This window comes from Puntigrus tetrazona, chromosome 13 (assembly GCF_018831695.1).
Source record: "Puntigrus tetrazona isolate hp1 chromosome 13, ASM1883169v1, whole genome shotgun sequence".
In the NCBI taxonomy this organism is placed as follows: Eukaryota; Metazoa; Chordata; class Actinopteri; order Cypriniformes; family Cyprinidae; genus Puntigrus; species Puntigrus tetrazona.
The window spans coordinates 6,183,173-6,210,277 of record NC_056711.1 but is presented as its reverse complement, the minus strand read 5'-3'; the positions used below and the strand labels follow the sequence as shown (position 1 = coordinate 6,210,277).

At 38.4% G+C, this 27,105-nt stretch overlaps 1 protein-coding gene across 7 annotated transcripts; it reads right to left on the bottom strand.

The window, feature by feature from the left end:
• Positions 1-19: 19 nt before the first annotated feature.
• Positions 20-25,704, bottom strand: dctn1b (dynactin 1b). 7 transcript variants are annotated; one of them, XM_043255486.1, is made up of 31 exons: positions 25,569-25,704; positions 19,107-19,358; positions 18,942-19,020; positions 18,820-18,851; positions 17,147-17,167; positions 13,986-14,003; positions 12,600-12,620; positions 12,322-12,495; positions 11,379-11,576; positions 11,093-11,297; positions 10,220-10,298; positions 9,983-10,142; positions 9,801-9,905; positions 9,528-9,719; positions 9,325-9,438; positions 8,237-8,389; positions 7,967-8,127; positions 7,706-7,874; positions 7,004-7,072; positions 6,712-6,924; positions 6,036-6,197; positions 5,270-5,401; positions 5,061-5,186; positions 4,834-4,976; positions 4,015-4,184; positions 3,905-3,916; positions 2,910-3,022; positions 2,633-2,819; positions 2,479-2,552; positions 2,308-2,397; positions 20-2,230 (listed from the first exon to the last, which is right to left on the bottom strand). In XM_043255486.1, the coding sequence occupies exons 2-31, from the start codon at positions 19,332-19,334 to the stop codon at positions 2,093-2,095; spliced, it is 3,738 nt and encodes a 1,245-aa protein (XP_043111421.1). In that variant the 5' UTR covers positions 19,335-19,358; positions 25,569-25,704; the 3' UTR covers positions 20-2,092. The 7 variants fall into 7 exon arrangements, with proteins under 7 accessions (XP_043111421.1, XP_043111415.1, XP_043111416.1 ...); XM_043255480.1 differs by lacking the exon at positions 25,569-25,704 and adding an exon at positions 22,690-23,119 and having other exon boundaries at positions 19,107-19,379; XM_043255481.1 differs by lacking the exon at positions 25,569-25,704 and adding an exon at positions 22,690-23,119 and having other exon boundaries at positions 3,905-3,913; positions 19,107-19,379.
• Positions 25,705-27,105: the final 1,401 nt, after the last annotated feature.

Below are 27,105 nucleotides of genomic sequence, written 5' to 3'. Positions count from 1 at the left end.
CTGAAATTCAAACAATGCGAAATGTTCAGACATCATTTATTTAATTGACTCACATTAAATATAAGATGCCTACACATTCAACAATACTGTAAGCAACAGTATGCACTTTATACAGTTAAATAACAGGTTAATAACTTAGACAATAGTAACATAGCAAACCTTTGCTAACTTAAGACCACTTGAATACTGACAATCTCTTGAAACAAATGTTCAACAGTTAATAAATATTGTTATATGACGCCTTCTCTATTTTTGCCCACAGCAGCATTCAATTGATGTTAACCTGCCCTTAATTGGCACTAAATCTGATCATTCGTTAAGATTTGCATTGTATTTTCTTTACAAAAGCACATTGGCATGGCACATTCAAGCATCACAGTCAAGCAACACAGAGTTTTAAAATCTGACTGTTATTGTATAAGTGAAAAGTGAATGAGAACTTATTATCTTTCCTGTCTGATACTTGAGTAACTGTAACGGGTATATGAAGAGGGCTGTGTCCAGGAATCACTGATAAAGTAGCATCTGATCAGTTTTAACGAAAAAAACATAATCAATTAACTTGTGCTTGTTTACATAAATAGAGACCCAAAATTGGGTTTTAGTTTACCTTTGGCCTCCTGTAAACACTGCATGCATAAAATGGCAAATCAAAGGTTTGAAACACTTGATAACTGAGGTGTATTCGCATCAGCAAAATTTTGTGAGCAAAATAAGTTTAGTTGTCTGCTTACAAGAGGGTAGCATGAAGTGTATGCATGAAGCACAGCTCACACAGAAGTCACTTTCAAACCACTGAACACATTCCCAGTTGAAATGACTGGATTTTGCCCACGAAAATTCAACGAACCACAAATGAGACTGCACATTTGATTAAAAACTAGATTTTTAGGTTTTATGAAGATAATGTAAGCGATGCTTGTGCATGCAGGACTTGATGGTGCTTCAGGTAGTTGCTAGAGCAATGCTATAAGATTTTCAGTTGTTCTTAGTATATTGCGATGCAGTTGCTATGCGGTTGCTAGAGTATTTGGGAGGATGTCAAATCGAAATGACTGGTGTCTCTACCTCCGTTTTATTGGCAATTTTCCTGTTTTATTCCCCGTCACTTGAACATTTCTAAGGTTTAGTTTCCCCACAAAATGTTTACTTTTGTCAAAAAATACCCAATTTCACGTCCTTCCATACCCATAAGACCTTCATTCATTTTTGGATTAAGATATTTTGGATGAAATCCTAGAGCTCTTTGCCCATGCATATACAGCAACACAAATGAAACATTCAAGGCCCAGAAAGACAGTAAAATAGTCTAGTGACATCAATTGGTTCAAATGTAATCGTATGAAGCTATAAGAATACATTTTGTGCACACAGAACACAAAAATAACTTTATTCAACAATTTCTTCTCTTATGTGTCAGTCTCCACTGTCCATTCCCAAGAATTCCCAAGTATTACGAAACATGCCTGAACTTGGACTATCTTAATGATGTCTTTAGTACTTTTCTGCGCCTGGGAATATTTCATTCTTACATTCATCTTTATGAAAGGTCAGTAAGCTCTCAGATTTATTCAAAAATATCATAATTCACATTCAGATGGGGGTCTTACGGGTTTGGAACATCATGAGGATGAGTGATTAAATGAAAGAACTTTCATTTTTGGGTCAACTATCGCTTCAAGTCAAATCACTTAGGAAGTACTAATTAAACAGTTTGAACTGTAAACCTTTTAGCTAAATACTTGTAAACATGGATCAATAGGAATCCAAATCAGTTAGAGGAAGAAAGGGATTAAATGGATACAGATATAAAGCAGCAGGGATCATGCTGAATCATCCATTTCATGCTACGTTAATAAAGTCTAATTGTCAAAACGTCCTCAGCATGTCTCATGTTTAAAATCTGCAGCCTTTACGTATCATTTTACAGATTTGGTGTGATATAATCAAAGCTTTCCAGACGCTTGGCATGATTTATAGCGTTTTTTTGTTATTGGTTTGTGGCCCTAGACACATTGTCCATGACATCTGTTGTTTCGATTTCTGTTTTGAAGACCGAATGTAAGCGAGGTTATTATTTTTTGAGGTTATTTTAAGTCTGGAGAAGGCCATGAACTCTCTGTAACTGTGTCTTTGAAAGCACCAGACGATGCACCTGTTCCTGCCCTCGGGCGCAAGGCATCATCACACGACCGACCAACACAGCATCTCCTTTCTTCTCCTCTTTTGCCTAAAAGCGGAAGAAGAAAGAATGAGAGGTTTATACAGACCCAAACAATGTGGGACAATTTTATGTGTCTGTCTTACCTTCACAAAGGAAGTGCAGGGAAAAGTGGCAAAATCGGACGAGACTTGAGCACCGGGCCTGTGACTCACTACGTGTTCAGCGACCTCGTCCTTCAAAAAAACACGTTGCTTAAATAAGTGCAGGAGACGTTTTAATGACGACTTAACGATTCCGGAGCATTTTGGGTTTACCTTAAGCCTATCGAGTGTGTCACTGAGCGACTGCAGTCTTGCTGTTTGCTCTATGATCTGTGCCCCGGGACTCACTGTTCATGAAAGCACAAACGCTGTAAAATAATTACTTTACAACAATAGCAATGGCATTTTATGTGTAGTTATGACAGACCTGGAGATTTCCCTGTGATGTCCACCACCTTCACATTGGCACTCATCTGGAGCAGAGTGTCCAGTAGTTGGTCTGTTTTGCGGTAGAGGGCGCTAGACAACACCTCAGGCCTGCAGCCCTCCCGCCAGCCCAGCTTTGGCACGTTCAGAGGAGGAAGAGACGCCAGCTGAGCACGCATCTTTTCTGCCTGGGGTCCACGCAAACACAAAAACAAAGGTGAGAATGAACCTTCAGTGCCTGCGATGGGGAAATGTGCTTGTGAAGCAGTAGCAGAGACCTTTAGTCTGTTGTTCTCGTTCTTCAGGTGCTTTATACTGAGTCGCTGAGCTTCGATCTGCTGAGTGAGCAGTGGAGAATCTATCACTTGCACTCCTGAAGCGGCACATACACCTTTAACACACGCACAACCAATGACATGTTAACAACTCACGTGTTCTTCTCAAGTATTTAAAAATACTGTATATACAACACAGTTCAAATGTTTGGGGTCAGTAATGTTTTGAGAAATTGATACTTTTATTTAGCAGTAAAAAACTGAAAAAGTATCACAGTTTGCACAAAAACATTAAGCAGCAAAACTGTTTGCAACATAAAAATTATGAGAAGAAATTTTTCTTTTTATTACATGCGTAAAGATGTCAAAATATTTCAAAATAGTTTTACATTATTTTTAATCACATAAATTAAGCCTCGGTGAAAAAATTACCAACCCCAAACACTTGCCATGCTACTGTAGTGTTTAATAAAATATGTTTCTTCAAAGAGAGCATTTTCTGGGTGTATTATATTAAATGCATTCAGGATTTTTTTAATTCTTCACTAAATACAGATGAACCGAAGCAATAATTGAGATTACAAATATTACCTTGATTTACAAAGTATGTAACTGTAATACACATTTAAGTACTATTTGTCTAGTATTGTCTAGTTGTCTGTACATAATTATACTTAGATGGCTACATATTATATTAGATGAGAGGAAAGAGTACAGAGAGAGATTTATGGCAGACTTTAAATAACATATAAGCTGTGAGGAAGGAAACTACATTATTAAAGAGAGAAATGTCAGTATTCAGAGTCAAGTATTCTGTGCAATAAATGGTCGTTATGTCATGGTCATTTATTGCACGGCTCTTGAATGCAGTGCATGCAACTTTTGAAAGGGTAATATAAGCAAGAATAACTTTCATGCACACATGCAGCTCACAGAGAGACCGTGACTATGAGGAAAATAGAGTGGAGAGATTTAAATGCCACAGACATCAAATTTACCTTTTTGTTCTTCTAAAAGGAATACAAACAACGAAAGACATATTAGACCATTTAAAATAAAGACTTGAGAAAGATATTTTAGTTTAAGCTTGACTGATTCTGTCTCTTACCAGCACTAATGCCACAGGTCACAATAGAAGCGATACCAGAGCCTTGACTTCCTCTCAGGCCCTCCATGCTCATCTTTGATTGGCTGTTGATTCTCTGCTTGAGCTCTGCTTTCTCTGCCTCTAGTTGGTCTATGTCAGCCTGGAGAGCATCCATGGTCTCCTCAAAGTCCCTACAAATTATAATACCCATATTAAAAGCATTTTTTACAGTATAATATCCCCATTACTATACCGGCACATTAGGAGTTACAGGGGTTGGACAATGAAACTGAAACGCCTGGTTTTAGACAACAATAATTCATTAGTATGGTGTAGGGCCTCCTTTTGCGACCAATACAGCATAAATTTTTCTTGAGAATGACAGATACAACTCCTGCACAGTGGCCAGAGGGATTTTGAGCCGTTCATCTTGCAGAATAATGGCCAGGTCACCACGTGATGCTGGTGGAGGAAAAGGTTTCTTGACTCGCTCCTCCAAAGCACCCGAAAGTGGCTCAATAATATTTAGATCTGATGACTGTGCAGGCCATGGGACTTTTATGTTCATCAAACCACTCTGTCACCAGTCTTGCTGTGTGCATTGGTGCATTATCATCCTGATACACGGCACCACCTTCAGGATACAATGTTTGAACCATTGGGTGCACATGGTCCTCCAGAATGGTTCGGTAATCCTTGTCAGTGCCGCGTTCAATCAATGAAGATTGGTCACCAGGCAGGTCAGATTTAGCCATGAAACCTCCAGCACTAAATTGGTCACTGATTCAATCTCATTGTCCAACCCCTGTATGTTCAACAACCCTCTTTGTCATCTCTTACTTTTCCTTCTTCTTCAGGAGCGAAACGGTCTCATCTAGGACTGTCTGGATCTTCTCCACCCGCTCATCTGCATCTTTAGACGCACTGTCCAGCTTTTTCTCCAATAAACTGAGACGCACGTTGGCCTCACTCAGTTCCTCTCCCTAGAAACAAGTACAGTTTCAAATTATTTCAAGCCCTTATCTCACGCTTCTTGGCATGTCTAAATATGAATGCTGCTACAGCACCTTTATCTTAAGGGATTTCTTAAGCTCTTTGATGACAGTCTCTCTGTCTTCAAGTTTGAGGCCGAGTCCTTCAGCATCAGTGATTTCTGCCCTCAGGGCTGCTGCTCGGACTTCCACAGGAGATATCTACAACAATACATGCATACTGAGACACAAGCGCAAAGATTCATAACCGTGATGTGGGACAGCCAGACTGAGCCCAGACTTACTCCATTCTGTGGTCTTTCAGAGTCATATTCTCCCTCCTGCATAGCAGTAGCCATCTTGTTCATGGTTGCAATGACCACACTGCACGACTGCCGCAGACACTCCTGAGGGTTTATGCCCTGTGACACATAGATCTGAGCAGGAAAAAAAAGATAACATGACACCCCCATTAGCAATTATATTATATTATGGTTATTCGTATAAAAATGTAAATTAAAAATAATATATTTTTATTAAAAAACATTTGAGTGACTGCAATGCAAATTGCCTAAATGTACAAATGTATTAGGGTTATGCGTTCAATAATTAAGCACTTGATTAATAATTGTCAAGAAAAAAAGAAAACTGTTAATGGCACTTAAAATGTAGTATAAATATAATTCTAACCTAACAGATTGCAACTCTGGGTGTATTTCTTGATGTTACTTGAGCATCAAATCAGCATATTAGAATGATTTCTAAAAGATCATGGGACACTGAAGACTAGGTTAATGATTAAGTTTCTGTTTACATAATATTTATGTGTGTGTGTGTACTGTGTATATTTATTATGCATATATGAATACACACACACATGCATGTATATATTTAAGAAAAATATGTTCTGTTTATATATTAAATATATTATAGATGATATAAACTATATTAATATAAATATATACATGTAAATATATTCAAAATATATGCAGAATGTATGTGTATTTTTATATACTTAAAGTCATAAACACGGTACACAAACATATATTATGTAAAGAAAAACTTTTATACCTGTTCAGCTGCTTTAAAGGCCATGTCTTCCAGTTTGATGGCTGGCAGTCCCTCGTGTTCACTGAGAGGGGCGATGAGCTGAGCGGCTGCTGCTGCCACTTCCTGCAGCACTGCATTCACCCAGGCCAGCTGCCTTCTGCTCTCGGCCAGGGTCTCACACACCTACACACACACAGACCCCATCAAGCGAAGGCTTACACATCAAAGATACATGCACAAAATTTAAAAGTGCCTCTATTACGGAATCATTCAAACAAGTTGTTTTTAAAACGTTAGCGTATTGACCGGCCACTTGTTTGTCTTTTCGCGTTGGTCTGAATGAAAATGCAAATTCGTTCTTTGCCACTAGGTGCTGCTTTGGGAGCAGTAAAAAAATCAGAAGCAGCACTACTATCACAAACGCTGGTTTATCAGTCTTTACAGGCGAGATAAAAATGAGACCAATCAGAGCACTCATCACAGATTAGCGTCAGGTAAAGGAGGGCTTTGAAAAAGGAATCTTTGAGCACATCGTTTGGGAATCGCAAGGTAAAAATAAATACATATTATAAGACATTGAAAGTATTTTTTGACCTTGCATGCATTTTAAACTGTTTCTGGGGACTAAAATAAAAACCTTTCATTACCCATAATTACCCCAAATGCATAGAAAATATGAACATGAGTTCTGCATCACCTGTGCTCCAAAGCTGAGGGCTGCTGGGATGCCGGGTGCGTCTGTGCCTGGCATGCGACGACGGATCTTCTTGCAGAATTGTCGTATATCACTACAGGAAGTGTCTAGATCCTTCAGCAGCACACAAAACGCTTCCTCGTCCTGCCCTGTCTGTATAAAGGCCCTCAGACGGCCCACCTCTACTGCCATACAGTCCAGAGCACTCTGGGTAAACTAAATAGACACATGAAGATGTGTTAAAGGTATGTGTACCAGTCTGTGTCTTCTGTGTCTTGAGAAAGTAGTGGCTTACTTTAATGTGGTCTGCTAACTGCATGGTACAGTCCTCAGGCTGTTCAGCGAGATGAATACTGTAAAGGTGCTACAACAAAAAAGAAAAGCATGTCAATAAATTGTTCTTTTTGCATATTTTGAGCACTTGAAACCAGTGATTGAAAGACAAATAGTAGTTCGCTAGGTGAGTTTAGGTATGCATAGGTAGGTGCAGTAATGATACTCAGTCAACTGACTTTTCTGTCAGATAGGTCTGAGAATGTCAGTTTATTAACTTGTCACAATGTCATACGTGAATAATATAGTAATAAAAATGACAGCGTCAGTAGTTTTCATCAGAAGAGTATTAAAGTATATATATATACATATTAGTGCTGCCAAAAGATTACTTGCAATTAATCACATCCAAAATAAAAGTTATTGTTTGCATAATATATGTATGTTTACTGTTTTTTTTTAAATAATACATAAACAAAACTGGAGTAATGATGCTAAAAATACAGCTTGGCAGGAATAAAACACATTTTAATGTTCAATTGAAATTTGTAACATTTCATTATACTGTTTTACAATATTTTTAAACAAAAAATTTGCCAGTGAATTTTTGGAATTGATTGTAAAAACTGTGTAGACCAATAACGAAAAATATATTAACGTATGGGGAATATTATTGCAGTTTTGCAATGCGAGTGCTAAAAAGTGACGTATTGTGCTACGTTACCTGATAGTATTTAATAGCTTTTGTAAGAGGTTCCACGTTGACGGTTTCATCCAGCAGGTCTTTGTAAAGGAGGTCAATGAGGAAATCCAGGGATCGCTCATGAACGCTCATCTCAGAGTACAGAGAGCCCACACGCTTGTACACATCCACGCTGCACTGACTCAGAGCACTGCACAAGACACATGCCGTTCGTTAATATATTTCATGTCTTTAATGCTCTTGAAGATGTTAGGACGTGCGTGTAAGTTTAGGTGAACTGACTGTTCGTATTTGTGCAGTGTTGCCTGTAGCAGTGTGAGAGAATAGATGAGTCCAGCAGCAAAGCTCAGCTGCTCTCCGGCGGCTCCTCTCATCCCTGCCTTCTGAGAGCACGTCTCCGTCAGCTCAAACTTCTCCTGAGCCTGCTTACTGATCAGCTCCGCCTGCACACGCACAAACACATTCAACCAAAGCACATTGCAGACAGGAATGACCATGGTTTAATGGTCAGCAGCATATATATTCAACAACAAGTATATTCAGAAAGTTCACCTTGCAGATGAGTCGTGGGATGAGAAGTAGAGCCAGGATACAGTCATGGTCTCCTCCGTGCTTCAGGAAGGAGTCAGGCATGAAGGAAATCAGCAGTGACACCTGTCTGTTAGCCTGAGTTACCTCCATTTTACGCAGCTCCATTTCTATGGCCTAGAATCACAAGCAGACATACATTATAAGACATCTGGAGTGTTTTTAACCAGAAGGAGGCATCCATCTTCTAACAACACAAACAATAATAAGTACTTAATACACATTAGTATAGTGTACAAAAAAGTTTGAGGTATACAGGTAAATATTTTTACGCTTTTGGTCAAAAACATTGTAATGGATGTGATTTCTGTTATTTTCTTTGTAATATACTTACAATAATACAATAATTTATTCCTGTGATGGAAAAACTGACTTTTCAGCATCCATTACTCCAGTCTTCAGAAATTATGCAAAAACTAAAACAAATATTGTAATAGAAATCACGACTACATGTTTTTATTTGAAGAAGAAATCCTTTGGAACTTTATGATTCGAGCTTTATGATACTATCACTTTAACACATCTGTGCTATTGACATGCTATTATTAGTATTAATAAACTTCTTGAAAATCAAACAAGCCTCAAACTTTTAAACAGACACTGGTCAACATACACTAGTCAGCATTTAAAGTGGATCAAAATCTTTCAAGTTGTCCTAAAGCCTAAAACCAAAATGTGTTCTTGTGATCTTTACAACTTATTTACTATTTATAATAACTTTAAATTTGAGAACATTGATCAACTTCAAATGTTGACTATTGTATTTTATTGCTACTCAGCTAAACAATATCAAATGAATAACAAGTCAGCTGTTAACCTCTTGCTCATTTTGAATTCAGTGAAGTAATGAATCATCTGACAATTCAGTTCAGAATTACGAAAAAACGATGACTGATTAATTTTTTGAAAGAATGAGCAAAAAACTAATCATGAATTAGTTTGTGAATTTCATCTTTTCAAACAAACTCTTTTTTTAAAAAATCTTACAAAAAATCACTGGACTACTTTATTGTTAATAAAGTGTTTGTTTGAACATTCATAACCATAATCACCTTGGCGTAAGCTTTGGTTTCTGCGAATTTGATCTTGAAATCGAAGATCTCTGCAGGCTGTTGCTGCTGCTCGGTGCTGGCCTCCTGTTGGCTCATCAGCTCCCTGTTCACCTCCTGCTCCACACACACAAACTATGTGATGCACGTGTCCCATTTGATTAGTGGTCTGTATTTGAAGGTGTTGTGGTTTGCGTGCTGGGCACCTGCAGGTGTGCGGTGAGCTCTCTGTATTTCTGGATGGTCTGCTGGTAGTCTGCCACCGTTTCTTGTGCCGCCTCCACCCTCTTCTCCGCCTCCCTGATGCTGGCGGCACTCAGATCCAACTGCTCTCTCAGCTCCAGCTCCGTCTCTCTGGCGTTCTCCTGCAGCTCATCATTCATCTCATTGATGGCTTCCTACATCAGCACACGCACACAAACCTCAGTGCACTGTTACATCACGACATACACTTCTACACAAACTCTTCAAACACTCACCAGATCTGTGACAGTTTCTCTGAGCTCCCGTACTTTCTCCTCCAGGTCCAGATTACGATCCGTCAACATCTCCACCATCTCCTCCGCCCCGAGAGCAGCATCCACCTAATGATCATTACCACGTCTATCATTAGACATTTGTCAACCGGGAGATTTTCAGTGTTAATAGTGGCACGACTCACTTGCTCTTTGAGCTCATCAATCGTTTTCTCAGCCATCTTCATCTCCTCCTGTAGTTTCTCTTTCTGGCATCTCAGCGCATCCAGCTCAAAATTCTTCTTTTCCATTAGCTTCTGTTGCTTTCCGTGCTCTTGTTTCTCTGATGCAGACAAGTCACGCATCCTAATGCACAGAGGAGCTGATATCATGATCTTCACAGAGCACAAGCGAAATCAAACAACACTGATGTAAACCCTCACCTCACCAAAGCCTCCTTGAGTCGAGCATTCTGCTCCTCTAACTGCTTCACATGGTAACTCGACGCTGCTCCATCTGATCCTGCAGGCCCGTTTTTATTAAGTTAATAAGCACATATTGTGGTCATCAATGAATACTAACACAAATTAATTTGCAAAGAATATAATACAGTAATTCCTTAAAGACTTTCAATTGATTTCATTGATCAAATTAAAAATTCAATTGATCAAAAGCGACAGTAAAGACATGTATAATTTTACGAAACTGCTGCTAATATGACAGCATCTGTAAACACCAACTCAACAACACTGAGGTAAATAATGTTAAGCTGTTATCAGTTAATGAATCAGTTTATCTTTTACTATATGCCCATTTTTATTATATATTTTTATTAAAATGTCTATTTGATGTTCAAAATGAACTTCGCTAAATCAAAAAGATACCCTAGCCAAGCTATGCTAAATAACTGAGGTCCGATCTGATCAGGTGTGCAACTATGGTTCTGTCGCTACCGATAGAGTTCAATGGAAATAACGAGAACGACCATAGTTAGCTAACGATGGATTTAAGAAACGCACCCCTGCCATAAAACCCCATGTTGAATTTGTCCCCCCTCCACCCCCAAAGCGCTCTGGCAGAGAAGGACAAGTTCAGAAAAAAAAAAGATGCGGAACAACGTGGAAATAATGAAATGATATGTACAGATTATTTATTTAATATTGAGCTTTTGTATAATTAACATTGACATCACAAAAGATAAAATAAGATATAATTGCATGTAAGCTACTCTGGTGGCCACGGGGCGCTAAAGCAGCCGCTTAGTTCGCTTATGCCTCTGCGTCTGAACAACTGCGTAAGTTTAGGTGTCTTTGTACCTTTTTCCTCTATCTCATGTTTGAGTATCTCCAGGTCCATGGTCAGCTCGTCCACTCTCTCTTTCAGAGCATCAGCCTCCAGTTGCAGGGACTCAGCCCGCTCTTCAGCCATCTCCTTATCCAGTGTGGCCATCTCAATGGCATCCGCTGTATCCGCCATCTCTTCCATGTAGCGCTCTTTAGCCTCAAGAGCTTCCTTAGCTTCCTACATAACAGGATATCAGCCGCTTTGGTTATCCACACTCTGACACTTATCATAACATAGTCCTGTGCAGTAACTCGATACCTTCTTGGCCTCCTTGAGGTGTTTCTGCAGGTCATTTTGTTGTTCCTGCATCTTACTCTTCCACTCCTGCAGCTGTTCTAGCTGAATCTTGTGCTTCTCAAGCTCCTTGAGCTTTGCCTTGTCTTCGGTCCTCTTCATCTTCAGCGTCTCCAGTTTCTCCTCCAGGTCCTTCACCTGGGCTCGCAGCGACTCCTCTTCCTGCAAGGGAGTGAATGCATGCATGAATGCACGCCTTTCATATTTACATGAATATCAGAGAAAAGTTGTGCTTTTTGTTGTTCAATAGTTCTAAAGGATTTGGGTGTTTTTTTAAATACTGGCACTTTTAAAAGAACATTATAACACACTATTTCTCTTTCACTAATAACTAGTATATTTGATTTGTCCACTAACAATGTGTAAATATATACATTAATGGACAATTCTGATATTTCATTCATTCATTTCCATAACATCTCAAAATATGTAAGGTGTTTAAAGTTTTTGAAAATGTTAGAATTTGGAAATTTTATAGTTAATAGTTTTTATGTGTGCTAGATACACACAGTGTATATTACAATATTTTCACTTCTTTTTTGAAGCTACAGGTTGATTGAAAATTAAACTATAACACAATTTTTAGCTTTGTCGTGATTTTTTTTATAATACATTTTCAGAGTATAAAGATACTTTTTGATCAAATAAATGCTAACTTGGTTAATAAAAGTGACGTCTACAAAAAACATTAAAAAGACCCCCCGAACAGTACTTCGAAGTAAAAAAAAGCTAACAAAAACACCCATTTATAATCAGTAATCAGGTCAATAGCCTTTAGCTAGTTTTTCATAACACCTGTGACCTTGACAACTAAAAATAATGCAAAAGTGAACAATCCAGACACATTCTGGTTTAAAAATACACACAGAATGATAGTAGCTGTTATATTTGTGTCTGCATGTGCGACCTTGCTGGGTCCCGGGATGGGAGGAGCCCCGGGTGAGGGCAGTGTCCCCACAGGTGAAGGTATAACTGGAGCAGCCAGCGGTGTTTGGGCAGGTGTGCTGGGTTCACTGCTGCTCATCTCTCCAGCAGAAGCTGAACCTGAGCCCACCTTCACCCCCACTCCAGCCCGCGTTTGCTGAAAGACACATGCAGAGGTCACTAAAAAAACTCTCTGATGAATTGCATCAACTACTAACGTTTATCAAACACAAGCGCACACAGATGTGGCCTGCAGCTCACCTTGGGCCTTCTGGTGGTGGTCTGAGGAGAAGGCAAACATATACAGATATATGACCAGCACAGGTCAGCAGACAGATGAAGAATAGAGGATCAAGGGAAAAAGGGGGGAAACAAATATATTGTAAAGATTAGTCATAGAAAAAAAGGGACGTGCATTAAAAGAGAACTGAAGAATCTGTGTGAGCCTCAATAAATGACTTGCACAATTGTTTTCCATCCCATGACGGTAAGCTCTGCTTGTGTCTTTAATATCAAAAATGTTCTTTTGGCACATAAAGAGTCAAACACTAACCCTCACTATGGCGCTATCTGTCTGCTCACAAAGCAGAGTGCCTGGCACCGACCGGGTCAAACTAACACACTCTTTTACATACAGACATGCACACATACACACACAGACGGTCAACGCATGTTTGACTGTTGTAGAGTTATTGCTATTGTTATAAACATGTTGTATATGTAGTTTACGGAAACAACGCAATATAAATAATATGAAAAAGATATTAAACTGTATGCCGGTATGACATAAGTCACACTCTCATACAAAAGTTTGAGGTCAGTGAGATTACTCACTAAGGATGATAAATACAGTAAAAACACTAATATTATGAAATATTTTTACATTTGTAAATAACAATTTTCTATGTTAATATATTTTAAAATCTTTATTTATTTATTCCTGTGATGCAAAGCGGATTTTTCAAATCATTCTAATGTGTTAATTTAAATCTCAAGTTTATTTATTTTTATCAACGTTAAAAACAGTTATGCTGGTTCATATTTTGGTAGCAACATAAATACATTTTCTGTCACTTTTGGTAATTTAGTGCTATTTTGCTTAAAGTATTATTTCTTTCAACGAAATCTTACTGACCCCATTTTTTCGATATAATCTATGCACATTCTTTATTGTATATGAATTTCATTCCACTGGAAAAAAAAACAACCGAGCAACCGAATCATTTCAACTATGAATACAGTCAACTAATCAGATCATTTTGAACATTGTGTCTAGTGTTTTATTATTTCAACACACTTCTTTTTATGAACTATTTTACTTTTAAGGTATGCTTTTTTCATTTAAAATAAATACTATATATTCTGTATTCAAACATTTTTACATAAATACTTTTAGTGACCACTGCACATCATCAGATTGTTTAGTTCTAGTCACCTATAAAGAGAACAAACTGTACTAATCACCCAGACAACTGAATCAAAACTGATCTTTTAGCAATTGCTTAAACACCAACAATAGAAAACATCCTATCCCATGCTGACATACCAACAATCATCAATCAAACACAAAATCATCTCCAAAATCGCACAAACACCCAACCACTGAGCATTTTGCATGCCACAGATGTAGTAAATAATCTTTTGTACCTTACGAGTCGTAGGTGCCTGTCTCATCATATTGACGATTGAAGAGGAAAGACACAAACAGGTGTCCACACACACACACACACACACACACACACACAGGTACAGAAAAAGAGCAGGAAAAAGGATTGAGTCACATTAACAGCAGCTCGAGATGAGAGCAGGCCAAGCCCACAGCAAAGCCACAAACACACTCATACAGCAGTTGGCAAGTGCTAGCCAGACAGACACACACACACACACACACACACACACACACACACAGCGACGGTGTTGCAGGTCGTCTCCGCTGCAGCTGACACGACTCTCCTCTCCTGCACTGCAGCGATTAAATCCTTTTTTCTCCAACCGGAACTAAACCGAGCCCCTTTCTAAACACTTCTCTTATTATAACGCTGTCCTTGAGGCCGCCTCTCTCCCTCTGCATCCATCTCCGGCTCTCCTGCTCTCTGCACTCGTAAGCTCTCTGAGCTGCTCTGCTGTGCCAACGGCTGCCTAGCAAGCACATTACATCACTACACATCCACCCTCCCTCCAGACCAGAGAGAGAGAGAGAGACAGGCTGGAACAAAAGCAGAAAGAGGGAGAGAGGGAGGGACTGATGGGAGTCTGGCCTGTATCCTAGCAACACTCCATTAGTATCTCTATGGGCTCTCCAGTCAGGAACATGTCTGTGAATGCAGGCGGAACATGTTTCAGCAACTTACACTTCCAACTTCGACACAAGTTTAACATTTAAAATGCTGTTAGTTAATGCTAGTTAACATTACGTAATGGGACCTAAAGTGTTACCCTTAGTTCTTTATAAATCATTTTAAGATGTGAAATGTGTTTCTGTGTGTTTGCATTACTGTGATTTATAAGAGCAGACGCATTGTTATTTAAGGATCCATTACAGAACGGAGTTGGGAGGGATGGAGACGGATCATATTACAGCTCTGCAAGGGAGAAAAGTGATGTGGAGTAGAAAACAGAGAGAGACGGATGAACAAGCGTGAAATATAATCCTGGACCTTCACTGTTTTATCTCCGCAGTCTTCATATGAAACGCCTTCATTTATCAGGGCTAAATAGAACTAACACGTAATGTTACAGATTTCATAATCAAGCTATTACATTATTTCTATCTTTTGCTTTCAAACCTGCATTTAGCCGAATGTTTTATAATTCTGTGTGATTTTTGTCTGACAGCGCCAGTGCTCCACACAGAGATCTGATCATCATCCAGTGTTGTCTGAATGACACGAAGAAACAGAATAAACTGAGCAAGACGAACTGTGGAAGAACTGTGACAATGCTTTAAGAAACCTGCAAAGCTACAATATGTTAAACGTTTTAGTGTAAAAATGCTGTAAAATGAGAATGCTGCCAAAACTTCTATTAACTAAATTAAATAAATATTTGGTGTGACCTTCCCTTGCTTTTAAAGTGGCCTTAGTGCACCGGCGCATAGTTTTTCAGGTAGCTTTGCAGGTAGGTCTCTTGAGGCATCTCGGGGGCTTCTAGTGGGTCTGACGGCACGTTGCAATGACATTTTTATTTGTATATTTATCTGTTTAAGCAGTGTTCATGTGTTCGTGGAGTAATTTCGATTTCTGCTGCTGCAAAAGCGCCTCTTCCTGGCAGAGAATGAAATTGTATTTTCAAAAAGCCCATCTTTCATATCGGCTGAAGCATGTTTGTTTCAATCTATAACTGTGTTAATGTTTAAAGTTACAAATATTAATATAAATAAGGTGTGCATGGGAGTCTTATGTTTATTTGACTGTGATTTCACATTTCTTGTTTGTATGAAGGCTAAATACAAATAAAAGGTGAACATGAATTTATCTGTGCCGTTTTTATTTCTAAAATATTATATAGTTTAATAGAAGGACGTATCACAGGCCTAACAAATGTATTTTTCTGAGGTTTTTTGGGTACAGACATCTGTTGTGGGTGTTCTTGGCAGTTTTTATGAAGCTATACCGACTGAAATTAAGAAATATACCATGATACACATTTTGAATATATCAGCCAGCTCTAATCCCTATTCATCCTTTGTGAGTTTCTTTAGCTATTCATGGATCCACTATAAATAAATCCATGGAATAAGATTAAGTAACTTTGGAGGGTGTATTAAAATTGGCCAAAAGCAGCTTGTAAAAGCTTAAAACTCACTGTGACTTTAACCCCACATTGACCAACAGTTGTTTCTATTACCAAATTTATGCTAAATTCAGTTGTCGCCACTGTTTTCTGATGTGAAAGGTGGTTTAAAACAGTTAAACAGAGACCCTCTTCTCCATTATTGTCCATTTATACTTTCAACCTCGGGGCAAGTGCACCAAGCAATTCATACTGACAGCCTGAAGTAGATAACCTCCTAAACAACATTACCCAAAGCACTGACATTTAAAAGAAAATTCTGGGACGCACACACACAGCTTTCAAGTCCAATATTTCAGTGGTGATCTAAAGACAAGACAGCTAATGCCAAGCCAGGCTGCAGTACAAGGAAGGAAACGTTCAGTCTTTTATCAGCCTTATATCATATCACATATCATAGTCAAACACAATACATATTTACAAAACACAAATGTACAGTTTTTTTATTTTTAAGAATTTATTTTTCCATAATTAAATAATGTAAAAAGTGCATTATCTTTCAGAATTACTTTGTAAAAAAAATGTTAATGTCATTTTTTGCAATTAATTATTTGACACCACTAAAATGAATGCATATTAATCGAAATCACACTGACCACAACTCTTTTTTTTTTTGACTATTTTCAAGGATTCTGCAATCTCAGTAACAAAGTCTAACCTGGACGCACGAAAAGCACAGCATATTGTATGAATACGAAGTCCAGTCTCCTTCACTCACACGTTCACCAGGCCTGCCTCACACACACACAGACACACCATACTCAGCATGCTAATTCATAATATCCATTTAAAAGCAGTCATTCATCAAAGAACACTGCCATCCAGCTAGCAAAGCACTAGCACACATGAATAAATGTACATAAAATTAACAGAAACAATATAGAAACACTCCTGATGAGCACACACACACACACACACACACACACAGGTAATGTGTTGTTTGTGTGATGCCATGCAGCAGAGCTCTTCAATATTGCCATTGCTATGGAAACAGAGGTTAGAGAAACATGCGGCACCTTTTTGGGTTTGGTTCCTCGCTGCAGACTCAGACGGTGGAGGAAGAGGCGACAGATTAAAGTTGATCAGTCAGTGCGCTTGTAATGAGCATGAATGTCTCTCACATACAAACCGTGTAACAGCTCAGACAGAAACTTTAGATGTCTCTGACACAAACAGGTTGCATTCATGCGTGTTTTTATTACCGAGTGTACATTTAGCGCTCCTTGTGAAAAGGAAGTACGCTTTAGAATATTTTTAAAGAGTACTTATATAATGAAGAGCAAACTGAATGCAATATTTTCATACACCTAATTATATGTAATGTACAATAACCTAAAATATATTATATCTATTCAATTTAAAAGTGCTTTGGATTTAAGTACAGCTTTATGTGTAATTTCATAATTACAGGTTATTATAGTTGAATGTACTGATAAGTACTTATTACAAACTATACAACTATATAAAAATATACTTTATTATATAAATTATATTTATATTGTTTCTACTGAAACTTGTATGATGTGTATATTTGTAATTAAGCATTTATAATAATAAAGTTGCAATTAATTTACAATGTATAAACTTTAAATACTTTAAAGTATCAAATATGACCCTACAGTCGTGCTTATAGTGTTTTAGTATGTTAGTTAAAAACGATACTGTATTACCTGTTTTTTTTTTTTAATATAAGATTTGGACTACAAATGCATGCTTGATACAATTACGCACACTTCTTTTTCACAAGGCACAAGAGAGAAAGACTATATGTGTGTTCATGCCATATACACTGTAAAAAACCTATACTTGAAATAACTTGTTACTCCGCTGCCTAACATTAAGCAATGATAATGTAAGTGCAAACTAAAATATTTTAGTTGATTCAACTAAATTTTTTTAGGCAGCGGGGTAACAAGCTATTTACTTTAGCTTTTTACAGTATAGTATGTATTATTTGGTTGGGAGGAATTACAAAGTGCAAAGATGCTTGTTAAATTAATGTACAAGGAGAAGTCAGAAGGGAATCAGAAGCATGGTTCACTTTTACAGACACAGATACAGGATGAGAGAAATGTCATGGCCAGAGAGTGTTACTATATCTCCCTCTGCTGGAAAGGAGAAGTAATATGCAATACGTTTCCTTTAAAGTAGCCTCAGATGACATGCTTTCTTAGATTGTGAAATGAATATTACACAAACGTGTGGGATAAGCTCTAATCTGATTGGCTGGCACTACACAACTTTTTCGAAAAGTGTCTTTTGAGCCATTCACTAGCAAGTAAACTGCATATTCACTGGAAAAACTGAGTATTATGTTTTGGTCTAAATAACATTCGTATTTATTCTGAAATGACATACATTTCTAATTACACAAATTTCTAATAAATTCTCTGTTTTCGGTACAGCCAGCGACAGAACAGACTATTATTGTGTGTATCAACAATTTCCGATAAACCTGTTCCTACACGGCATTTTAAAAAAACTATAGCTGTTGGCTTTATAAGACGGTTCAGGCCTTTTTTTCAGTTTGAGTGGGTGGTTTTTGGCCAGAAAAAGCGGCAAACGTCTTTCTAAGTGAGACTAAACACCTTTTCAAAAGGGCACCGGTGTTTGTACAAAAAGAAAGTTATGAATACACACACGGTCTCACAAGTACCAGCGTAAGAACGTATTCCCTTTCCCCACTCACCACTTTGTTTGACTTTGGACCTTCAATTATCTCTGAGAAAATAAGAGATAAAACGAGATCATTACAATTTCGTGTGATAAATACGGTTGCAAGCAGATACGTGCCTGTAAATGTTTTCCTACCCCGCTTCAGCATTTTGGAGGTGGCAGCGTCAGGTGTGTCAGGAGATGTCGTGTCGGCCCCATCCTCCACTAACTGGATCTGCAAAAGGTCACATCGGTTTCTAAGAAGTCGGCAAAAGAATATTCACACGTTTTCACCTGTCAGTGTTTGCATGTTTAGAGTACCTGTGATTGGCGTACAAATATCCCATGGTTCTCCTGGCAGGTGAAATATCGTTTACCCTGAACAGTCCCATCATTCTTGCCTTTAGGTTCATCTAGAATGACTCCCACCCATTTCCCAGAAGCAAAGAGGGTGTTTCCAATATACGCCACGGTGCCGCGATGACCTTTCCCGATGACCTCAACCAGAGAGCCCACCTTAACAGGCCGCCCTCCTCCATCTGAACTCATCCTGCTGCTGCCGCTGCTGGTGGTCTGGGACGAGAGAGAAAAACCCTTAGAGGACAAAAAGAGCTTTAATTGTATCACGAAAATGGTAGATTAAAGAAATACTAAAAAGTCTAAGATCTAAAAACTAAATCTAGTGGCTTTAATTAGAGAAAGACAATACAAGCATACTTTATAAGAAAAATGCGAAAGAAGGATGTTACGTTTTAAATGACTAAAGTGACCGATGTAATAATATACAATATTGTCCGTTTTTTACCTTTTTACCTTGTCAACAAAAAACAGTTTCAAATGAAATCACAGCCAAACCTTCGCAACATCACACAGTAAATCATGTGTTCAGTCCTGATTAATTCAGTGTTTCCTGGACAAATGAACTGAATTAATTATTGAACGACTAATGGAATGAGCAATTGTTTGAAGGTCATCGCAGAGCAAAGACCAAACTGACAACGAGTGGACAGACAAAACAGAGCATGTTACATTTGGTAACACAATGTTGTCCTTTTTTAAGAAATTCAAACAATAAATACCATTTAGTGGCTCTTTAACGTGCCGTTACAGAACGTTATCCCACCTTGAGCATGAAACGCAATGCATCATTTTTGGCCCAAAAGATAGGCATTGTGAAACAATCGTGACAATTTCTGTGACCGTGGTTGTATATCGTACAGTAAGAGAGGTTGAGAAAGGGATGTTGTCACAGTCTTGTGACCAGAGACAGCCTACAATAATTTTCAGAGTCATTCAGAATGATCATTGCACATAGTTTGTTTGCTGCTACAACGGCATGGTGCTAAAACATACAACATGCTTACCTCAAGCTCTCATCCTCGCATTAAAAATGTTCAAAAAAGTTCAATTCATCAAGCTATTTTTTTACCACTAGAGAATCGCGGAAGACATTTCATTCTTTTATAGCGATGTGCGTCATAGCCCATGGGGGTCAATAGGTCATAATTATATCTTAGTATCTCATATTTAATCTTGTTTCAAACATGGAAAGTGTCAATTTATTTTTTAAGTCCACCGATGTTAATCTATTCTCCTGTCTGGTTTGTTTGCATTGGCATTATGAATGTTCAAATGGTGAAATCTCCTGCCAATAAAACTCCCTACGAATGGTCAACTGTCCCAATGATGTTGCACTGTATCTCAGCACTTTTGCGAAGCTGTTCAGTCAGTCGGATTCAGACCGACTGCATCGCTTTTGAAATGCAATGACATTAAGGCATTTTGTGGAATAACGTTAAAACACTGTGACTAGACAATCTGGGGGAGTTAAAGCCATTTGCAGGCTCCTCATTAGCTCTCTGAACGAGTCTATCATGCCCTCCAGATTATATGTCTAAGAGGACAATTGAGGGTTATTTAGGAGCACTCAGACCAGAGCTCAGGGCTGAAAAAGTTTGTGACGCAGCCTTATTCTTTACTGCAGAAGACATCACTGTTACCTGCAGTCACAGTGTGCAGAAACACACAGACACACCGGCTGATCCTGAGAGACCTGCTCCATTTCACTTCCATTTAGTTGTTTAAATTCTCTATAATCACACAGAGGATGGGGTCCAAGTTTCATTTCTGAAGCTACTGCGTACTAAAAATAAGCACTGGTCACATAAAGATAAGGCACAATATTTGCAGCGTTATTTATCATTCATGCTGAGTCTAATGTAAACTGTAAATGCTCTGAAGAGTTGGGAACATGATTGGGTTACAATGGAACAATAGAAAGGGAACGCAAGTGATAGATGTGACCTCTCCTGCAACTCGAACACAGAGAGCTGTGCTGGCAGCAGCTCACTGAAATGTGACGTATTCATTCATTACGCAGATTTAATAAAGTTACAGGCTCATTTTAAAATCGGCCAAAGCATACGTCATGTTCACATGCAGGACACAGGAGTTACTGAAAACTGACTTGTGACTCAGCAGAATAAAGTCACCGTGTCAGTAAGGGAGGAAAACTGTGGGTTTAGGAATGTTATTGTTGCTATGGATCTCGTGGTCATTTAAATGATTTTATGTTACCTACGAACGTGAAGCTTAAGCTGCCATGTGTGAGTCATGTGTTAGACATAAAGTGTCCATGCTTGACGAGATTTGCTTACTAAGCCTGATGCCTTTGAATGAATTAAGTGTTGTCCATCAAATCCTAGCCCACATGCTTTCATTGTAATGTAAATATTACTAAAGGCATATATTTGACTACTTAACCTCTTCTGGCATAAGAGCTCTTACAATCCAGTTTCAGGGAATAAGTACACGTGAAAAAATAAACATATACACACATTTGTTTTTCTATTAAGGTTGGGACTTCTCGACTTCTTTAAACTGAACTATAATACTGAATTTTCTAATCCTCATACATTACCTCTTCATTTTGTCTTTCTATATTATCATTAAGACATATCTGTTATGATTGTTAATGTTTTCGTCACAGGGAAGTGCTGGATGCTCCCCACATTGTAAATGTAGTCTGGTTTTATTATCCTTGTGGGGATGCATCACTATTCACTAAAAGTCAATTTTGGATTTTTATGTTCATAGCAGTGCTGTCTAATGTTTCATGCAGGAAGGACATCATATTTATGTCTATAGATCTATCCAGAAAGTTATTACTACATTTAAAAGGGTTTGAAATAAGACTAATGTTGAGCTAAAGGCTTTGGTTCAGTTTGAATTTAGGATGTAGTCAAGTAAAAAGGTACCGTCCACCAATATGAAAATTTGGTCACCATTTACACGCTGTAATGTTCGGTGTGATTTTGAACACAGAAAACTAAATATTTTAAAGAATGTTGGTGATCAAACAGTATCTTCTCCCACTGACCTCCTTTTTTGTCCAAAAAAAGTCATACGGGTTTGGAAAGAGTAAATGATGAGATCATTTTCATTTTTGGGTGTACTGTCCCCTTAACAGAATCAGATTGAATATGATTTCACTTTTAGCCCAAGATAACGTGACATACAGTGCAGACAATAAAACAAAGGCAAAAAGTAAAACTAGTCGAATAATGAACATCAAAATGCATCTCGTGATTTTTTTAATGTGTTACTCAGCAACTGTCAAAAATGTCTTTACTGGCCTGCAGAAAAACTGCCTCAAACACACACTTGCAATTGATTGTAGGAGTTTGTACACAAGCAAATGCGTTTTAGCCAAAAGCTGAGCCTTACAAATTCCAGAGGACTGACAGAGCCCACGCATGCTCTCGCCCGACACATGCTACAACACCTGCACAGCATCATACACAACTGCACGCTACTTCCACTTTAATACGAGTAAAAACATGCACGCATTCACATGTACGGCGGCAGACGGAAACAGAAAGTGCGTCCGCCGTATGACACTCACCCTGCTGTAAGTGTATCGTTTCATTTGAGACATGCTGCTGCTGCGTCGCCGTTGACAACGGTTCCTTGCCTTGCTTCAGCAACCAGCAAAGGCTTTTCAACCCCCCCCAAGCCACCGTCTCTCTATCTCTCTGTCTGCCTTTCTCTATCTCCACCTAACTCTCATCACTCAAGCCTTTGTCCATACGATGAGTATCAGAGATGTGCGTTTTGGTCCAGCTCCAGCGGAGGCACAGACTGAACCCCAGAGGGGACACAGGGAGAGACACCAGAGGAGGTCCTACTGGACGCCTGAGCTCAGACGAGCCCGCTAACGTGCGAATTGTCAGAAGGATCCCAGCTTTAGACTGAGCTGGAGTGAGATGTGTGTAAGTCTGACTGATCTGTGTTGGTAGGTGAGTGTGTGAGAGCAGTGCAACTGCGCTAATGTCTGCGCTGCCTTCTGCAGGAGAGCAAAAGAGGCACAACTGGGTCCTAAAGCCCTCCGACACCGAATAATCAGCAAAATTTAATAACATGTAAATGTGTTTAACATATTAATGTGACTGAGGAACAAATGGAAAGACAGTCTTCGCATGCTGTACAGGCCTAGAGGATGATCTAACATTATAATTTACAGTGAAGCTCAGTATTTTTATTACCTAAAGATAAAAGAAAATTGAATGAAAGCTAAATAAGAAAATCTGAAAAAAAAAATGCACAAAAGCACATTTATCTGACTAACACAAAAATGTACTAAAAACTAAAAATAACAGCTTATTTAAAATATGAATAAATACTAAAACAGTACATAAATACTATTAAATCAATGCAGTTTTATTTACATATATTGATTGCCACTTTATATTCTATAACCGTTTCAGTAACAATAAATTAATAGCTTTTTTGTTTATTACACCACAGAAACAGGTGACTGCGTTCAATTATTTAAAAAAAAACCATTTTGATTACATTTATTAAAATGTTATTATTAAATTCTATTACATTATTGCTACTATAGCTCTAAAATTTACTGATGGCAAAACTCTAAAGACAAAATGGCAACATTACGCTGTAAAGTATTATTGCATAATGCCACTAAAAAGGCAGATATTTTTACACGATAGAATAACTGACACTCAAAAAAATATTAATGTCTATCTGTTTATTTATGTGGTAAGTAACAGTGTAAAACATAGGATAACATACTTTATTGCAAAATAAACTCCTTCAGGGCGATACAAGAGAGTCCTGATTACACTGTTGGGATTTGTGATAATAACCAGCTGACGGTACATTATCCTTCACATATTAATCACTGGATTACTAAAGGCCATGTACGGCTACGATCACTGGCTTTAACAGCTCTTTTTACTGGCACCCAGGACCAGGACGTTGGTGTTGAAAACCAGCTTTCACGCACAAACGTTCACATGCTTAGCATGTAAGATGATGTTAAAGGCAGCGGGTCTCTTTAAGAGTGGCTCTCTCTATTCAGGCTCTCTGTTTCTCTCCAGGCCTATTTGAATGTGACGCAGCTTCCAATATAAAGCCGAGCACAGAGAGTGATTTCAGTGAAGAGGAGAGCGCACAGCCTCGACAGACTGACAAACAAACACACATACACACCGGCAGGATTAACACTCTTTATAAACGACAACTGCACTGAACCCCCGGGGGCTTATTTCTGTATTATGCATTCTGCACAGAAAGCAAACGCTGATGTTTGCAACACATTCACTTATACGGTTAGAAAGGACAGGTGCATGGCTGAAAACATTGTGCTGCTCACAAAAAGCAGCGAGCGACTGTGGGTCAGTCTGAGCAGACATTCAGACAATGCACAAATAAATCACACAATGACAGCTGCTCCCCTCTGACCACTCTATAAAACAGTGGCTCTGTCTGTTTCAGTGATACGCAGCGTTACAGTCTATCAGGCAAGGAATCAACAGGGCATGCTGTGGGTTTTGATGAGAAATTATGTTTAAATGCTATAGCAAATGAAGAAAATACAACAGAGGGAACTGGAATAAGACTAATAAGTAATCATAACCTAGATAATTTAAGACATAATTATGCATAACTGTTTTATTCTAATATATATACACTTTTTGTTGTTATGAACTTGTTGTTTTATTCTAATATATATATATATATATATATATATATATATATATATATATATATATATATATATTAGAATAAAACAGCATATTTATAACAACATAATTACACATAATTACAATAAATTGAATAATGTTATGATATAACTTATCAATATTACAAATTATAACAATCAATATAAATGTGTGTGTATATATATATGTGTGTGTGTGTGTGTGTGTGTGTGTGTGTGTAATAGCTGTGTATATGTCACATATAAACAATATAGAGCAATGTGTGTGTGTATAAGGACAGATAGATAGATTATGCTATGTTAACGATAACTATATGAATGTATTTAACTTGAACACAGGCAGAATGAAAGCAGTGTGATTGTGCACGTTTGCTTGTTTCCCGTGCAGTGATGATCAACTCATGAAGCACCTGCCAGCCCGGTCCGTCTCCCTCCCCCACGACAATCAACAAATAAAGAAAGAAAGAAAGAAAGAAAGAAAGAAAGAAAGAAAGAAAGAAAGAACGATGGCAGAATGACACAGTCTTCACTGTAATTTAAGTAAATTCCGTAGTAGTAAATAGTAAAAACAATGAATTGAAGGGGAGCGCATCGCCAGCAGCTCATCAATCCTCATCGATGAGCCACCGCCTATTTATACTACAGCCGCTACACACTTCTGAGCACGATTTAGTGAATACACTGCACGGAAAACACCGAGGATGTGAGGCCATTGGAGGGTTCTTCATGCTCTTTATTTCAAACCATGCGTTTGAACTTACCGTGATGTTTTTGATGCGTGTAGCGTATATTCCCGGACAATGTGGATGTGACAGCTACTTCCTGAGGCGCGCGACGTCAGACGCCGGGCGCGCGAGCGCGGCTCACCGCACGAGACGGGAGCGCGGTTTACCTGGAGAAGAGCGGTGTGCACGACAGCGTCGGGAGCGCGCTCAGACGAGAACTACTTAAGAGCGAGGTCGCTTAAACAAATCGCTCACATATCGAATTAGACAGTTTCGATATCTGTTTAAGCAGACTGTCGGCAACAGCGTTGTAATTACTGACGGGGCTTGAATTTATTATGTCGTAAATTTTCTAAACGAAACCTTTTTTTTTTAACAAAAAGAAACTGCTATACACCTGCGGTAAATAATATTAATTGATAAAAGTATCACAATAACCCTCACGTCTCGTCTGTTTTATTATTAGCTGATAAGATTGTCGTGATGTTTTCAGATACTTTCGGCAAGTATCCATATTAATTTAATATTTGTAGCTAGTGTAGTCTGAATAAATTTGGGAATAAATTTGGGACTTCCATTGAAAAGTGATTGTTCACGGTATTTTTTCCATATAGAGGCCAAAGGGGACCACTAACTTTGTCGGATAATTTATCATACATATATAATCTTACACGAAAACATCAGATTTATACCTAATGCTTACATTATTTAATAATATCTTGTTTATTTTAAAATGATGTTTATTTGATCCTCCACAGGGATCTTGACAGAAATGAACACACTTTTTATCATCTTTTTTAGCATGACATGACACCATTGTTTCTATGTGCATATTTAAACACCATGAAATCGATCAGCCTGGCAGGAAGTGAAGGCTGCTCAAACTCCTCCTCCTTTTCTAATACGACGCTGTCATACAGCTGATGAGCGTCGGCTTGGACCATAGAGGTGAAAAGCACCACTCTGTTTGCATTATGTCTGGCAACAAATTCCAAAGCAGTTTTACAAAGAGCTTTTGCAAGGCCACCACCCCGAAACTTCTTTTTCACAGAGATCCTCTTTAGTTCCCAAGCACCTGGCTCCTCCACTCAGGGCAGAACGCCCGCCGTCCCAACAATAGACCCTTTCAGTTCTGCTACCCTAAAAAAAGCAGCTCCTGCTTCCAGGCGGCACGTAGGAGCTCCTGATGTCCAGCAGATCCTCTGTGAGCCCAAACTGAATACCCTGCTCAAAAATACACTGCCCTGCCATCCACCCCTGCATCACCCCTCCAACACAACATGCAGGTCAGGATCGAGCTGAAGAGGATGCGAGTGAGAAGAACCCACATAGCATGGCTTAAATCCATAGTTGCTTCAAGGCCACGAGGTACACAGTTGCAACATGCTCTCTGAAACCAGTGGACCTGCATCCAGACACTCATGGATCTGACACCACAACATCAAGACTTTGAGATAAGCAGAAGATATATTTTACAATAAAGAAAGTGCCATCTTAGTATGCAAACATTATAGAAAGCTAATAGCTTAATACGCCTATGCATAACAGAATACATTGTTTTTGAATTCACAAG

Excerpts from the sequence above, each read along its gene's own strand:
- dctn1b (XM_043255480.1), bottom strand. The coding sequence starts at position 22,722 with ATGTCTCAAATGAAACGATACACTTACAGCAGG. Across the intron at positions 9,439-9,527 it reads AGCTCACCGCACACCTGCAG|GAGGTGAACAGGGAGCTGAT; the intron begins GTGCCCAGCACG and ends TGTGTGGAGCAG. Across the intron at positions 7,073-7,705 it reads AAGCTATTAAATACTATCAG|CACCTTTACAGTATTCATCT; the intron begins GTAACGTAGCAC and ends TTTTTGTTGTAG.